Source organism: Anolis carolinensis, chromosome 4 (assembly GCF_035594765.1).
Source record: "Anolis carolinensis isolate JA03-04 chromosome 4, rAnoCar3.1.pri, whole genome shotgun sequence".
Taxonomy (NCBI): Eukaryota; Metazoa; Chordata; class Lepidosauria; order Squamata; family Dactyloidae; genus Anolis; species Anolis carolinensis.
The window spans coordinates 83,028,052-83,045,949 of NC_085844.1; the positions used below are offsets into that span (position 1 = coordinate 83,028,052).

Consider the following 17,898-nt stretch of genomic DNA (forward strand, 5'->3'; position numbering starts at 1 on the left):
ATGCGCGCAGATCCCAGTAGGGTGGCCTTTTGCAGTTGGCAGATAGTAATTTTATTATTATTATTATTATTATTATTATTATTATTATTATTATTATTATTATTAACATTGAGGCTGGGTGGCCATCTGTCAGGGGTGCTTTGCTTGTGCTTTCAGTGCACAAAGGCAGAAGGGGATTGGACTCAATAGCCCAAAGGGTCTCTTACAACCCTCTTTTTTGTTATTGTTGTTGTTGTTGTTGTTGCTCGGTGGCCAACTATAGTCCGGCCCTCCAACGGTCCGAAGGATCGTGAACTGGCCCCCTGTTTAAAAGGTTTGGGGACTCCTGGCTTAGATAATGGTCTAAATTCAAGTAGAACCCAGTCAAACTGAGGATTTGCCAACCCTTGGCAGAAAAAAGCTGAGCAAATGGAGGCAAAGGATAAATCTAAAGCACAGACATTAATAGGAATTATACAATTCTGCAGCAAAGATTGCATATGCCTATTAATGGAAACAAGATCTATGGATCTCAAAAGTGATGGATGTGGCAGAGATGGACAAACTGACTATGCTTATACAATCGTCAGACTCCTAAATTTGAAGAAAAGTGGCAGCCGTTCATTGACTTTTTAAAAAGAAGTTAATTAAATAAAAGCATTGGGTTTTTCACATTAACAAGAGATAATCACTATTACAGAGATGTTAGGACCTCATCATATTTGCCACCGGAGGCCATGAGGAACCCGTTGTCCCATGCCCTGCATGGCCCGACTTAGCGGACATCTCACGGGGAGAAGCATCTACCACCTGGCTTCCCTCCATTGTTGCCAGTGCAACACTGGAAGTCGGAAGTAGCTGTACGTTGTGGAATATGTGCTTTCGGAGAGTAACTGTTACACACTTTTTGTTACTCCCCCCATCATCTATCCTCCAGACTGTTTGCTATTTTATGTCTCTGCTCCCCATGGTTTTATTCTTATCTTTTTCTCACCCCAGGTTTTAACTGAGTGTTCATGCGGCCCGCCCTGTTATATTGCTTTTTTGATTTTGTGTTGTACTGTACATGATTATTTTTGTATTGTTGTAATTGTATTATGATATGTTGTTTTTATATTTTGCTATATTGTATTGTTCTGGCATGGCCCCATGTAAGCCGCCCCGAGTCCCCGTTGGGGAGATGGTGGCGGGATATAAATAAAGTTTTATTATTATTATTATATTATTATAATATGAGCCAGCAGGCTCAGTATCTAAACTACAGCTGAACTGGCGTATGCCACCAAAAATATCTCCATCTGATGAGGTCATAAGAATAACAAGAAAAGAAAAGAAACAGTGACAAGAACAGCAGGATCCCCAATGATATCCAAGGAATCCTGAAAAGTTAATCTACTAGAAGTAGGAAGCTATATGATAAAAAAGTTAGATTCTTTTTTGAATTATGAAGAAGACAACAGAAACAGGGCAGGAAGTGTTAGATAGGGCCATTTATTTTCCATTTCTCTACTTTTCTATCTTCTTCTCTTCAATATACCTTCTACCTGTTTTTCTATTCGTCTATTTTAGATTAGAAATACTTTTCTTTCTTTTTTCTTCTTTTTCTTCTTTTTAACATCATAGAAACCTTTTCTACATTAGACAACTACTATATTTTAAAACTGTATTCATTCTTGTATTTGTATTTGTATTCATTCTTGTACTCCCCATATTTTATCAATAAAAATTATATTGGAAAAGGAATTATACACTGAGGGAATTTCACATATTGAGTTTAAACTATCTGGCTAACTCATTGCTTGCAGACTTTCTGAAGTACTACTGGAGTTCGTAGATTAATATTGATGTGTAACTCTAGCATTTAAGTTTGGCATTCATTGTGTAAACTCAGCTGTAAAGTGCAAGTATATAGCCATTTATTTGGCACTCTGTAGCAAGACAAAAGTGTGAAATGACAGAGCAGGAGCAGGCGATACCTTGCTAATCTCAGATAGTCTACAAGTGGCCACAGGGAAATCATATCCACTGTAACAATATTACTAAGAGATACAGTGTTCCCTTGCTACTTCGCGGTTCACTTTTCACTCCCTCGCTGTTTTGTGGGTTTTGAATTAATATTAATGTGCACATTTATTGCAGTATTTTAGCTCTTTTGTGGGTTTTTGCAATGTGCGGGCTTATAAGAAAGGGTTTTGGGAGGGTAGGAGGGTAGGGAAGGTTTAGATATAAAAAAGGGTTATTTAGCTTCCATTCTTCTTTTCTGCCAGTGTACTGTATATTGTAACTGCTAAAATAAAGTATAAATATTAAAATAAATATAGTGTCCCTACTTTGCAGATTTTCACTTATTGCGGGTGATCCTGGAATGTAACCCCCGCGATAAGTGAGGGAACACTGTATATGGATGTGTAAGAATTCTTATTTTGTTTTTAAAAGCTAAATTACCAGTAGTTATGAGTAATGGAAACAGTGAAAATACTTTAAATATGCATCTGCGATTAATTTCCTTGCCACTTGTGCTTAGAGGGGTAGGGTGAATGCAAGGCATTTGTTCCCTATGGTAGTCCCTGTTGGGCATGGGTTCTCAGCACCTGATTTTTTGTTGTTGTACAGTGACATATATTTTTCAGTAGATTGTAGATATGATGTAGTATTTAGCTTCTGTGTTGGGAAACCTGATGGTGGGAACAAAAAGTTATACTGCCCCTCCTCTTCCTCATAGATGAAGAAAATAATTATTTGTTGTCGAAGGCTTTCTTGGCCGTAATCGTAGGGTTGTTGTTTGTTTTCCGGGCTGTATGGCCATGTTACAGAAGTATTCTCTTCTGACGTTTCACCCACATCAATGGCAGGCATCCTCAGAGGTATATATATACCTCACAACCTCTGAGGATGCCTGCCATTGATGTGGGCAAAACGACAGGAAAGAATACTTCTGGAACAAGGCCATACAGCCCGGAAAATACACAACAATCAAAATAATTATTTGTTCATTTATTTCCACCTTTCAAACAACACATTTAAAACAATATATCTTAAAAAGAATTAAAATTCAAAATGAATGTAGAAATAGAAGGTTTAAATACTATTAAATCATTTATATCTATCAAATCAATTAACATTTTATTACAGTCCAAAGACCCAAGTGGCTCAGCGGTAAAAGGCGCACATCCTTTATATGTTAAAATGCTAAAGATTTAAAATATTGAAATGCTTTTAGAACTATATATAAACATCATGGAACAGCATTAAAAGCTCAATCCTTGTCAGTTTAAAAAAAATCTGGTGGCACAAAAACGTTTTACCTGTTAGCAGAAGGACAGCAAGGAAGGAGCCATTCTGGTTTTTCCAGGAAGGAAGTTCTAAAGCCTGGGATCTGTCACCAAGTAGGTTCTCTCTCTATTCCCACAAAGCAAGCCTGAGAGGGTGGCGAGGCAGAGAGAAAAGACTCTTCAGATGATCTTAGAGCTCTAATGGATTCTTACAAGGAGATAAAGTTCCATAACATGGACCCAAGCTATCTAGGTGTTTATAGGTAAAAACCAGTACCAGGAAATGGACCAGTAGCCTATGTAGTGAGGGAGATGTGAGCTCCTTCTAGCTCCATTTAACAAATAGGCTGCAGCTCTCTGGGGGCCCTTCCACACAGCTATATAGCCCAGAATATCAAAGCAGAAAACCCCACAATATCTATTTTGAACTGGGTAATCTGAGTCCACACTGCCATATATTCCAGTTCAAAGCAGATAATGTGGGATTTTATTCAGCTATGTGGAAAGGGCCTGGGCTTACTGACATTTCTGAGCACTTTTCAAAGATTTCCTCACATGGTAATCCATGTAATCCAGATGGGATGTCACCAAAGCATGTAACACTGTAAGGGAGTCGCTATTCTTTAAAGTAGGGTTGGTCACCATGATGGCCTCCTGATGTTGCTGGACTTTGTTTCCTTATAGACCTAGCCATGATTGCCAATGCAGAGGAAATCTGAGAATTTATTTTTTATTAATTAAAATGTTTATATCCCACCTGATGTCGTAAACTATCTGGGAAGCTTATGAGTTTAAATAATTTTAAATTTAAAACAATCCAAATAGTCTTCTATATGTTATTTTTAAAAACACAATTTAAACCAGTGGTTTTCAGCCTGGGGTCCCCAGATGTTTTGGTCTTCAACTCCCATAAATCCTAACAGCTGGTAAACTGGCTGGGATTTCTGGGAGTTGTAGGCCAAAAATATCTGGGGACCCCAGGTTGAGAACCACTGATTTAAACCATGTATGTGTACAGATTGGATGAAATCATTAGGTCCCCCAAACCTGGCACTGGAATGAAACCAGTATCTTTGGTTGTAACTTGGTATCTGTGTTTGAGGGCAGCCCTACACTGTATAGTAGTTTAATTGAGATGTTACCAATAGTGCCTGAGCTATAGTAACCAGGTTAGCTATGATAGCCCCAACATCTAACACAGTCTGAACAAAATCTGAAAGGGTACCCTACTTTCAAGTATTGTCTAGTTTAAACTTGGGGGAATACAGGCTCTTTTCAAGGCTATGTAAGTATAGGGGAGGAATAGTTACTGATAAGACTTTATCTTTCATGCTATGTTTGCCTAGCAATTTGCTTTACATGTTAGGCCTATTAGCTTCATTTCTTCCAGTGACCTAAGATAACATCATACCATTCATATAAATAAAGCAGTGTGAGTAGGAATTGCTTTTTATTCCATGTGCTAAGACCTGTCCAAAAACAAAGAAACCTAAAGCTTCATGTAACATGCCAGAGTTGATGAACCCGCATTCCAGTCTATTTTTAAGCCTATTTGGAGCTAGTATGGGTTTTTTTTTTTACTTCCCATCTAGTATGTTTTTGGAGGTTTTTTTGCCTTCAGTTCTTGGCCTCACTTAAATTGCAAACCTGGGGATAGCAGTGGATAAACCAAATTGAAAAACAGTTTGAAATTTTATGCACTGGGATTTGCTAACTTTTGCACAGAATTTTTACAAATCAGAAGACTGGCAGATGTAAGGAAAATATGAAACCTTGAGCTGGAACTGTAAAAAGTTGTGGCCATTTGAGAAGTCCTGAAGTTTGAAACCAACACATCCAGCCAAGCTTTGGCTTAACTTTGGAAGTCAGAGTTGAAATTTATAGCAATCTAGTGGGATGGAAGAAGTTGGGACAGGGCCTCACACTTCTGGCAAGTATATTAAGAAGTCCCTGTCAAGCGTGAAATTGATGTAGATCATGGTTGAAAGCATTTAGAGTTTAGTAGTTTTCTGAGACCTTCCATCCTAATGTCCATCTACCTGGGAATAATTTCAGTGGAATATAATGGGACATATGGAAAAACTGTATTGTTAGACTAATATTATCTTAATAGTTGGATCAGACAATGGCTACTCAACTGTAAAGATAGAGGAACACCAGCATCTTTGCCAATATATTCTCAGAAAGACTTCATTTTTACAAAAGCACACATCTCTAACCATGTATTTTTCTAGAAATTTTTTGTCAGTTTTCATTGCAAGTTGCATCAATATGAAATGCCTTTCTTGAAAACCTAATGCTTTCCTATTTTGCCTCAGACATTTCTATTTGTATTTCAAACAATTAATAACAGTTGGCTGGCGGGAAGTGCAGGAGCTTTGAGTAGAAAATGGTTAGCATTGTAGTCATTTTGAGCATATAGTAGTTCTGACTAGTATGTTGCAAAATTGCTGATACATGAAATTATTCCCCATGGTTAACAGAGGTGATATTCTGCAAAGCAAGAGTTGCATCCACTGAATTATAATATGGACATTTTTTTCCTGTCTTGCAGGTATTGAAATGGGTAGAAGAAGCTGTGCAGGCTTCCAAAGTTCACCTCCTGTCCACAGACCACTTGACATCAGCAGTAAATGCTTGGCAGATCCCTTTTGATCCTAGCTTGAAAGAGGTTACTGTGTCTTTGAGTGGTCCTTCTCCGATAATTGAAATTCACGATGCATTAGGTAAGATATTAATGTGTTATTTTCTATAAAGGAAGGCAGTGATGGATCAATTATTTTTACTATGTAAACTTTAAGGTTCTCAAGATTCTTCAGTATAAGCCAGGTCACTTGAAATGACAAGCAATGCAAAGTTGTAGATGAGATAGGTCTTCAAGGTCTTTGGGGTAGCATAGCCCCTTAATAGCCTTCTTTGGAAGTGGCCCGGCCATTATGTGACTCTTCGCTGTTCTGGGCTGAATCCATACCTGCAAAATAATCTGTCCTCACTTCTGGTACTGGTTGAACACAAGCTGTTCCTTCAGTTTCAAAGCACTTCTGTTATAGGTTAACGTAAAGGTTTTCCCCTGATGTTAAGTCCAGTCATGACCGATTCTGGGGGTTGGTGCTCATCTCCATTTCTAAGCCGAAGAGCCGCCATTGTCTGTAGACACCTCCAAGGTCATGTGGCCGGCATGACTGCATGGAGTGCTGTTATACTTTAATGCAATTGACACCCCTCCCTTTTTACTACCCAGTTTCTAGACTTTTGCTACATGTTTCTCAGGAAGCAATTGGGTGGTTGGAGGGTGGAACACATTGGTGTCCTTGTTTGACAAGAATGGTGTTGTCATTTAAAAAAAAGTGTTTAGTATATATATATGCAAATAGCTACATTTCTAAATACTTGAATGTCTTCTTGCTGTATGCACGTGTTATTATATTTTATTAAACTCACCCCTAGGTTCTAGGAGAGATGGCTGGGATCAGATTGTACTTCTAAACCCATTTACATAGAGGGAAGTAAAGCTTACTTTCATAGGCACATATGCTTAGCTAAGGCCCAGAAAGGCTATTAGTTTATATAAATGTGTAGATATATGTACATTCACATGCATGCTACAATGGGGGGAAATGCAGCTGCGGTGGTCAAGTGACCTAAAATAATCAGATACAGTGAACACGTGTACATTGTAAAAAGTTCAGTTGGTACCAATGTAGCTTCAGATTGTGGGAACTGCATGACTTTCAAGATCCATTTTACTTTGGACTAAAATGGGTGTGACATTATGAGATCAAACTGAGGCCGAATACTGCATGCAGGAGATCCAATATTTGCAGTTGAAATTAAAAGATCATAGAAAGTTAATGGTACAATCAAACTTATATCATAAGTATATTCTTTTCTGATTGTTTTTCTGTTTGTTGATTATGCTAGCCATAATGAAAATATATTTGTGCCTCCATAATCTGACACTGGCCTTTGGTACAAGTAGTTGTCTTACTTTTGTATTTGATGTTATGGTCTGTAATTGAATGATGTGTTTTTTCCTACAATAAAACCTATGTTGGAAAAAAGCTGGAAAGTTAAATAAGGAATCAAGGGGGTTCAAGAACAGATATGACTTTGGGGAATAATCACCTGGACTTATTCAGAGGCATGGGATTTGGTGACTCTGTTACAATGCAGAACAAACATTTATCCACTCAGTAGCTTCCTCAGCTATTTTTGATTAAAAAGTAAAGTATTTAATGAGACATTTTTCTGAAACCTCTTTTCACACCATGGAGAAAAATATTAAGAACTATTTTTTAATTGTACCCAGGAGGGTATTAGTGAAAGCCCTAATGCTGGTTGGTTTTCTCAGAACTTGCTTATTTCAAAATATAGTCTTTCTTGAAAGGAAATTATAGTATGATATTATGTTGTTTCGAATGTCAAGCTACATGTTTTAGACATGTTTGCTGATGAACATATAACTGGATGTCCTTAACTGTGAAATTCCACAGGTAATGCTCTCCCCCCCCCCCATGCCCCAAAGACACACAGATTCCCCTGATCTCACTAAATTAACTTCAGAATCAATGCAGTGAAGGAAGAGGAAGGGAAGAGAAAATCTGAAACCAATGTTCATATTCAAAATAAGCAGAGCACTAAGCACATCTGGCAGAGCTAGAGCTCCATGGCAGGGAAATACCATATTGCATTGGTCTCCAGAGGCACCCTCTAAGGAAAATTCTCCTAACTTTAAAAATGAAATAAAATAAAATAAATTACTCAGATGGAAGGCTTGACTGTGCTGCTACACGGAGAAATCATGGCAGGCAGCAATTTTTTTTATAGAGATCTTTTAAAATATATACATTTGAAATATCCAGAAGACCATAAATATCCAGAATACCATACTGTCTACACAGAGCTTTGAAATTTAAATTCCCATACTTTATCTAAGATGTCTGTTCTGAATTTCATGTCTATTGACAGTTATTATTCAAAGATAAACTTGGAATGAATGAAGTATCTGTTAATGCCTGCATAAGACTAGTTTATTGCAGCCAAGAACTACATTGGTAGTGTTCTAAATAGTGTTGGTTATACAGTAGAGTCTCGCTTATCCAACATAAACGGGCCGGCAGAACGTTGGATAAGCGAATATGTTGGATAATAAGGAGAGATTAAGGAAAAGCCTATTAAACATCAAATTAGGTTATGATTTTACAAATTACGCACCAAAACATCATGTTAGACAACAAATTTGACAGAAAAAGTAGTTCAATACACAGTAATGCTATGTAGTAATTACAGTATTTACGGATTTAGCACCAAAATATCACAATGTATTGAAAACACTGACTACAAAAATGCGTTGGATAATCCAGAACGTTGGATAAGCGAGTGTTGGATAAGTGAGACTCTACTGTAATTATACAAACTGCATGATGGGCCATACAAAGGAATAGCTGCCTTACGATGATAAATACATTAGATTAAGGCATCTGTCAAACCAAAGGAGCAATCTGCAAAAGAGACTGACTGCTGTGCCTTTGCATGAGCCATTGAACCCCTTCAAATCAATCTAAGGACCTCATCACACGTACCAATTTAAATGTCTTAAGATGCTTGCCAGCCAGTTGAGGGATGGATGAGCATGCAGCTCATTACATGGCTTCCATCAAGTTCCAGCAGAGGCCCTGCCCCTACTGGCATGGAAGCATCCTGGTATGCTTCCTTATCAACACAGTTGTTCGCAAAACAGCAATGGGTGTGTGTGTGATAAGGTCCTTAGGTCAATGTGGGTAATCCTGCTGTATTGGCAGATTTATCAAGTGAAGAGATGCAGTAAAAATAACTCCTTTTAGAAAAGGTAAACCTAAATCAATGAGTACTTGGAGAATTCATAACCTTAATATGATTAAGGTTATGAATTATGTAGCAGCTTGAGCATTGGACTACGACTAAGGTGTGTGTTGTTATCATAAATATTAAGAATTTTATTGTGGTCCTAGTTGTTTTTACTTCACTGTATGCAAGTACTTTGTTGCATCTTTTCAATTCCTATTCATTTCTTTGATTCAACTGGGTTATGGACAATCTCTGCAGCGAATGCTGCAAGACAGACTTCAGATAGAGTTTCCCCTCATAGCTAGCTTTTATTAACATTTACGCAAGAACTAGGAGTGGCTGTGTTAACTTTGTAGTTATAATACAATGGAAAAGTTAATAGTAGGAGTGATACTTCTCTCTTTGTCTAAGGACCTCTTCACATGGGGCTGTTGTTGACAGGGCCTGGATGAGATCTGCTGAGTGTCGCCAGACAACGCTTGGTGGGCCCCATCCACTTTCCTCCCAAAGTGGAGGGGAAGTGTCGCAAGACGCTGTCTCCACCACAACAGGGAGGAAAATGTTTTTCAGGTCGCTCTGATGGAGTTCACCGCACTTTCCTCCTTTTCCTCTATATGATGGGGGAAAGAGCGATGCGGCAATGCACCTTGCTCCGTCCCCACCATATAATGGGGGAAGGAGGGAGGGTTTGCTGGGTGCCACAAGGTACCCCACACGACTTCCCTTTCCCTAGTGACTGCTAGAGAAATTGCACAGCCCAAGAGCTGTGTGAAGAGGTCTTAAACATACTGAAAAGCATTGCAAAAGAATTGGACAGACTAGTCACTAGTGACTGCATTTTTACACCTTCTCTTGACTTCTATAAGGACTAAAGTCTTGCTTTTCAAAAAGAAAGCTTGGAACTTAGGCCAGGTAAAAATGGAAATGGAAACTTGGTGGCAAGCAAAGATTACAGGCAGAACATGTTCTACTGAGGGATATGACCGCCCTAACAAACTAAAACAAAATTAGCAACAGCAGATTCAGTTTCGGGCTTACTGTGTCAGGAGGCCATTGGAGTGTGGCATTTTCTAAGAGCTGCATTCCACATCATCTATAAGATCATTCTTTCACACATGTGCTACTAGTATCAAGAAAACTGCAACCTTGAAAGTGGAATTACTGGGATTAGATTACTTCTCCCATTTCAGCAGCAATTTTCGAAGCCAGGGAACAGTTTTCTTTGATTAGTTTGGCAACAGGAAAAAGCTTGCTGGCTGAAGTTTGTATGAGGTCTCAGAGTTACAGAATTTTGTAGGCAGGAAAAGGAAGTCAAATCTCCATATTGTCCAAAGGAATAATGGTTCAAGTCTAAAGCTGATTTGGAATAGTCGTTGTCTCCTTAGACCAGCGCTCCCTAACCTGGGGTCCTCCAAATAATAGAACTACAGTCTTTATTGAGCTTTGATCATGCTAGTTCAGGATGAAGAGGGATTTAGTCCAATGGGGTTGAGAAAAGCTGTTTGGACAGAATTTTGTTCAGATTACCCTATTAATGTGTTATTTTCTATAAAGGAAGGAAGTGATGGATCAGTTATTTTCACTAAGTCGTCAAGGTCTTTGGGTTAGCACAGCCCCTTAATAGCCTTCTTTGGAAGTGGCCTGGCCATTATGTAACTTTTCTGGGCTGAATCCATGCCTGCAAAACAATTTGTCCTCACTTTATGTTGTGTTGTATTACCACCTGTTATTTCTAGATTTAACATGTCTTCTATTTTTTGAATTACCTGAGACTTTCATTATTATAACATTATATACTATTGACAAGTCTTCACTGGCTGGTTAAGTCAGGGGCCTAGAGCAACTGTGATGGTGGCCAGACACCCTTGGTTGAACCTGCTACAATGCCACATTATTGTCCAACTTGTTTAGCCGGTCTAAGACCGCATCGCCCTGGGCCTTCACATTGTCCTCTTTTTTACTACTGCTACACCTTACTAACATCCTCCATTTTTTTGATAGTGTGGATGCCCCATACTGACATTATAGGCATGACAGATGACAGCCAGGAGCTTGCACAGAGCTCGGTGGCTGGAGAAGAATGGTGACAGAGACATGGGGATGGGTCATCCCCTTCTCCTGCGCTATCAGTTCAGGGAAAGGGTGATGGAATGGTACTCATCTGGACTAGAGATTGCACAGAATTTGATCTTCTCCAGTTGTCCAGGCTTCAATGTAGTCTAGAGTTTCCAGCAAACTCCAGAGTATCCCCCAACTTCTAAAGTGGGGCAAAGCTGAATTAAGGCAAAAAAAAAAAAACTGTGAAGTCGGTATATGTTGTGGGCACAGCTAGTGCTGGGCTGAGTCCACTTTTTCATATTTGTGTAGATGAACAAGTCACTGGCAGCTTTGTGGATCTACTCTGTCATGTGTCAAGGGGATTCTTCATGCCAAAATTTAACTCATTGCTAAAGAGGAAGATACAAAATGTTGATGGTTTAATAGAATCAGGTTAAATTTGCATTTCATTTTTTGTCAGAACATTGCAAAGTTGGGACAGAGGAAAAGTAAGTGCATCGGGCTGGCTTGTGAGATGTTGATTTTTTGCAATTTTCATCTAAGGGCTCTCATATTATTGACCCACACAGTGACTCTCACAGCTTGATTTTCAAGGTGTGTCAAGAGGCAAGGCCACAAATGTAGAGCAGCGCTTGGATAATGTTAATTCTGGTGAGTCTCTTTGGGGAGATAGGGCAGTCTACAAATAAAGTTTTATTATTAACCAGAAAAATAAAATACTATTCCTTCTTTGTGATATAGGAAAACCTATAAAGAAAGGATCTGGTTTGAAGGAGCTACTGAATATTGAAAACTCTGCAAAAGTAGTCAACATGAAAGATCCAGAGCCTGGGATGTGGACAATCAAGGTAATGTCCCTGCAGTGATCACAGAACTAATTTTCTAAATGTTTGTTTCCATTTTCTATAAAAGATATGTTGTAAGACTCATTACAATAATTGAAGGCAAAATCTGTTTTTGGCCCTGCAATGGATCGGTGTCTTAATGTGAAAACTGCTTTGTTGTATTGTTAAACTTAAACCCTTTAGCTCCTTTTTTGAAGAGTAAGGCTGCGGACACCTGACAAAACACTCTAGCTTGCAGAAGATTTTCTCCTCAGTTCTAATTCCTTAAGGGCTAAAGCCAGCATGTATTTCAGAAGCTTGGTAGCCACTCTTTTTCTCTTTCTCTGGAAAGAGACTGAACCGCAGGCAGTCAAAAGCTGTTGCAACTTTCATGTGCCTGTCTGGTAAAGATAACAGGAGATGAAATTTATGCCAATGATGTCCTAGGACAGGAATTTTGATTCCATGCCTTACTTTGGATTTTTTTTTAAACAAATAAACCATAACTGAGATCTGTCATCACCCCAATGAAGCAGAAGAAACTTACATGATGTGCATATTAATCAAATCTGTGTATACATTGCAAAAGAGATTTACTCTACTATGTGCTTCTGAACAGTGTGGTATTTTCTCTGAATGATCATTGTGGTGAATGTTGATGTTCTGAAAATATGGTATGTGCAAGACAAAATTATTCCACACTCCACTGCTATGTTGAGCTGGTAGGACACATGGCTCCCTTTGGCTGTACTTTTTCTCTATACATTATTATTCTCACTGAAAGAAACACTCATGTAACAATCACAGGGCTCTTACACACAGCCATATAACCCAGAATATCAAGGCAGAAAATCCCACAATATCTGCTTTGAACGGGAATACCTGAGTCCACATTGCCATATATTCCAGTTCTAAGCAGATAATGTGAGATTTTATTCAGCTGTGTGGAAGGGGCCACACCAGTCTTGTGCTATTTTGAAGTGTAGATCTGGAGGATCTCAAAGGTTTTAAGAGTTTTTGACAAAGTTGAACTTTGCTAAAGTAAGTGAAAGTGTAGAATAAATTAGAAGTATGTGTGCATGCCTGTTGACTAATGGAGATCCCATGGATTGCATAAGATTTTCTTAGAAAAGAATTGCTGAGTTTTGCTAGGAACAACAACCAGATCCATCAGTGATGAGGACCATCTCAAGCAACCTTCAAGATGCTTTGAGTCTCAGGGAGTCTAATCCCTACCATGAGAATACAACTGCAGAGAGTTTCTTCACACTAAAATTACCATCAGTCTGTCCAGTTTCAAAAACAAGGTCTGGAGTGTGACATGTTGAATGACTAGTACCAGATCCCAATAGTGATAGGCCAGTTGCTATGAAGGACATAAATACTTGATTCACTCATGATAACATAGATTTGAACATACGTTCCCTCCATGACTCCACCTTCCATGAATAGGTGAAGGAACATGGAGCTAGGAAAATCATTTTAAAGGAGCTGATTCAGTTTGTACTGTACAAGTTGGTCTCTAGAAAATTTTCTGTCTATATCAGAAAGAGTTAAATTTGGTGTAAAGAAGACATTATTCAAATTATTCTTTTATTTGCAGTGGGATCATGTTTCCACATGACCTAACTAAGGGTATGAAATCCTCTACTCATTTCTCTGAACGTTATAGAGTTTGATGGAACTTACGTTTAGATTCCAGTCTAATGGTACTCGATCCAATTACTTATCAGCTTCATAAAACAATGAAAGGAATTGCAGATGTAGAGAGAGAAATTAAACTTAGGACTGCAGGAAAAATCATGCAATTGAATATGAGTACAGTCTCTGAAGTAGAAGAAAAGTGTTTTGACAAATGTTTACTTTTGTCCTGCTGAAAAACAGAGCTGAAACCATCTGTATGATGGGGTTTAAATGAAGTAGTTGTTTGAGAAGAGAAATAAAGTGAGGAGAAATAATTGAAAATGAAATCAACAGGAAGTGTTTCAGTTATTGGCTACATTCCTATACATAGAAAAGTTTCTATTTCCCACTGATCTCAGCAAGAGCAATGCAATGGTAACTGTGTGCAGTCTCATTTCTGAATGAAATCTTCTCTGTTAAATGTTATATTTATTCAGACGGTGATTGTGATGGTGTGAGAAGTTGCTGGTCACACAGTCTCCAAGGTCATTCCAGTTGGTTAGCTAAAGAGTAACTATCAAGCAGAACAGAATCAATCTAGTGTAATGAGCTATATGCTTTCAAGTCTCCTTGTAATTTTAAGCCATTGGTAGCTATAGTAACATATAAACAAAATGTACATATGTCCTTTAAAAGTAAACACTATCCTCAGCCAGATTGCAATTTCACATATAAGAAAAATGCATGAAATCCACTATATCGGAGATCTTTTAATTTAATTTCCTAAGATCTCCATGAACAATTATTTCAGTCTACCTACATAAGTTTAAATATTTTCAGTTTGATTGAGAGGCAGTCGATTGCTTATTTGTGGTAATGCTTACAAATGCTTTAGGCATTGTGAGTACTTTGGATAGTTATCTGAAGGGATTAGTTTTAAACAAACCAGATTTCTCTCTTTCTGTTGTAATCAGGTTGAAGATAAACTCAAATTAGCCAAACATAAACTAAATATTGGTCACATAAGAGATGAAGAGCTGAAACTGCATGCATTGATTTACTTTAGACATTATGGCACACTTTACATCAACAAGCATATGTTCCTTTGAGGGTGTTTGTGTGACTTGATGTTGCCTGTTGACTTATGGTGACCCCCTGAATTTCATAGGGTTTTCTTAGGCATGGAATCCTCAGAGTTAGTTAACCTAGTTCCTTTCTCTGAAATATATCCCACATCATTTAGTATTTATTGACTGTCTTCAATCCAAATACTAACTAAGGACTTCATCATATTAGCCACTGGAATCACTACCAAAACTCCATCTCATGGGGAGAAGTGCCCTGTGCAACATAGGAAGCATCCTGTGTTGCCATGGTGGCAGCATACGCCGATTCTGGTGTGGTTAACCATGGAGCTCCACCGGAAGTAGCTGTATGTCATAGGTTGGAAACCAGTGGGCTTCTTGGCTAAACTATAGTGGAAACTGTGTATACCACGAAAAACAGCCCCATCTGATGAGGTTATAGGGCTGTTCTCCCTTAGCTTCCAAAAATGACAGGATTTTTGGCACAAAGAACTAGGATTTCTCTGCAATATTTGATATCCAAGCATTATATTTTGCACAATACATTGCCCACGAATATTGTACCAAAATTGTACTCTTGTAATCTCATCAAGTAGTGGGATTGATACTTTTGATCTTTCATGTGAGAGCCAAAGAAGTGAAGATTTACACTAGGCTTATGTCTCCAGAGGCTGCTGTGCCATGGAAACAGAAATGGACATGTAAATATGGGTGAGGGAAAGTCTGAAAATAAAAGTTCAGAGATTAAGCCAAAGATTGTTTATTGCATACCTGCAAGCTCAGCTATGGGTTTGGTTCTGAACCATGTTTTGACATTACGTTTCAGCAGAGCCATTGTAGAAATTGGAAAGTTTTTTTTAAAAAAGGAATCGTTACCACTGCTTGTTGCCATTTAAAAACATAACTTTTTTCTCATTGCATATTACAATGTTTTACGTAATTATGAAGTTGCTATGTTACTTGGTGATTTTCTGTACATATAAATACAGATCTCTATCCATCTAAAACAGTAGAAAAAAAAATCAAATACAGTAGAGTTTTACTTATCCAAGCTAAACGGGCTGGCAGAAGCTTGGATAAGCGGATATCTTGGATAATAAGGAGGGATTAAGGAAAAGCCTATTAAACATCGAATTAGGTTATGATTTTACAAATTAAGCACCAAAACTTCATGTTATACAACAAATTTGACAGAAAAAATAGTTCAATATGCAGTAATGTTATGTTGTAATTCCTGAATTTACGAATTTAGCACCAAAATATCACGATATATCACGACAAAAATGGCTTGGATTATCCAGAGGCTTGGATAAGCAAGGCTTGGATAAGTGAGACTCTACTGTATTGAAAAAAAAATCCCTCTCACATACAGTTTCCAAAATATTTCTGCCCATTCACTAGTAAAAAAATTATAAGTTATTAGTAAATGTTACTCATTATATAGGAGAAATGCCACCAGTCATTATAAATCATTATATTACTTTAAAAAGGAATTATTTTCATTGCTCCTTTGAGTACATGTAACAAAAATATATTACATCCAAATTCTGAGTGATTGCTTTGCAAGTTCCATGATTAGCATAATATGTTTGAAGGTAATTCAGGAAAGGAAACTTTTCAACTGTCTCCTCCTTACAAAATCCATGATGGAGGCATTGTCATGAATGCTGCAGGCTATGATGTGAGAGGTTATTATCCTAAACTGGGACCCTGAAAAGTGGAGGTTCAGGTAAATGATGTCTATCGCCTCATCACACTGGGGTTTTTGGATTCCTTGCTCCTCTTTGACTATGGGGCCAGCAGAGTGCCATCACATGATGCAGGTCATGGCTCTGCTTAATTAATGGTCAAAGTGACGAGGAAACATCGTAAGACACTTCCTTGCCAACAACAGAAATTAAGGTGTCTTTTGGGTAGCTCCGATGGAGCTGCTGGCAGAAAAGGGGCTGGCATGGATACACAAGACAGGCTCAAGATTCTTTCAATGAAAGACTTCATTAAGTTTCCCACCACACTATACACCAATCACAATTGTAAACATTACAACAACGAATGTATTTTAGACCAATAAGATCATGGATTGTAATTTGTACCAATCAATGTCTATTCTTTTCAAATGTGTATAAATTATCAGCAGGACCGGCCCGAAGAAATTCGAAGGGGTACGCAAAAATTTTTTTGCACCCCCTCCCCTGCGCCGCAGAAGGCGTGGCCAGGACTGGCCCTGCCCCCCGCGCCCTAACCCCGCCTCCAATGCCGGGCGGCGTGGGAGGCGGGGCCAGGGTGCGCGGCGTGGGAGGCGGGGCCAAACGTGGCCCCGCCTCCTGCAGGACGCGCCCTGGTGCAGCCAAGCTGCGGCAGGATTTCTTCCAGGCCGCAGCCTGAAAGGACTCCTGCTGCAGCAGGCGCGCGCCATGGGAGGCGTGGCCGGTCCCGCCTCCCGCAGGGTGCGCCCTGGCCTGGCTGCGCCATGGCGCGCCCCGCGGGAGGTGGGGCCAGAGCTGGCCACGCCTCCACGTCACATGGCCCCACCTCCGCCAGGTGTGGCCCTGCCTCCCAGGGGTTCAATAGCGCCCCTGGGAAGGTGGCGCCCAACGCGGGGGCGTGGCCAGCGTGCCATGTTGGGCCGGGCCTGATTATCAGTGTCTGTAAACGTGAAGTATGTCAGATCTGAGAGAATTCCCCTGGCATCCTTCCTTGGCCAACCAGAGCAATTAAGCAACCTCTGATTCCACCTTCCACCCTGCATCGGATTTGATCCGAACTTGACACACCAGGCAAATCCCAAGATTTTAGACAACAAGGCTGAATGAGAAGAAGGAATCATCCCAAGCAGAGGATTTGCACTTTGCAGAAGCAGAGCTGTACAGTAGTGATGCACTTTCCACAATCATGTGTTCATGCACATATTCAGGAGGATTTCTTGACCCCCTGGAGAAACATACTAGAGAAGAAGGAGCTAGGATAGAAGAACACAACATCTTTTGAGGTTGTATCTCTCAAGGTCAAACCCAATTTGAAAACCACTTTGACAAAATGGTGTGAACCTTATACCATCCATATAGCATACATTTGAAATATATCAGCACATGAGATATAATGATGCCAAGGATCAGGGCAACATTTCTATCTGAAATTCTAGCCTGTACTTTCACAATGTGTGTGCCTGCCAGGAATGTGTTGTTTTTTAGGGAGTGATCCATAGAACATAGGTCCAGATGACACCAATCT

General features: G+C 39.2%; 1 protein-coding gene across 2 annotated transcripts in view; it reads left to right on the forward strand.

The window, feature by feature from the left end:
- Positions 1 to 17,898, forward strand: part of hmcn1 (hemicentin 1) — a 312,600-nt gene that overhangs the window by 97,561 nt on the left and 197,141 nt on the right. For both annotated transcript variants that reach the window (XM_062980741.1, XM_062980742.1), the window contains exons 5-6: positions 5,806 to 5,977; positions 11,877 to 11,983. In XM_062980741.1, coding sequence (XP_062836811.1) covers positions 5,806 to 5,977; positions 11,877 to 11,983 — 279 coding nt within the window. The remainder of the gene's footprint in view (positions 1 to 5,805; positions 5,978 to 11,876; positions 11,984 to 17,898) is intronic.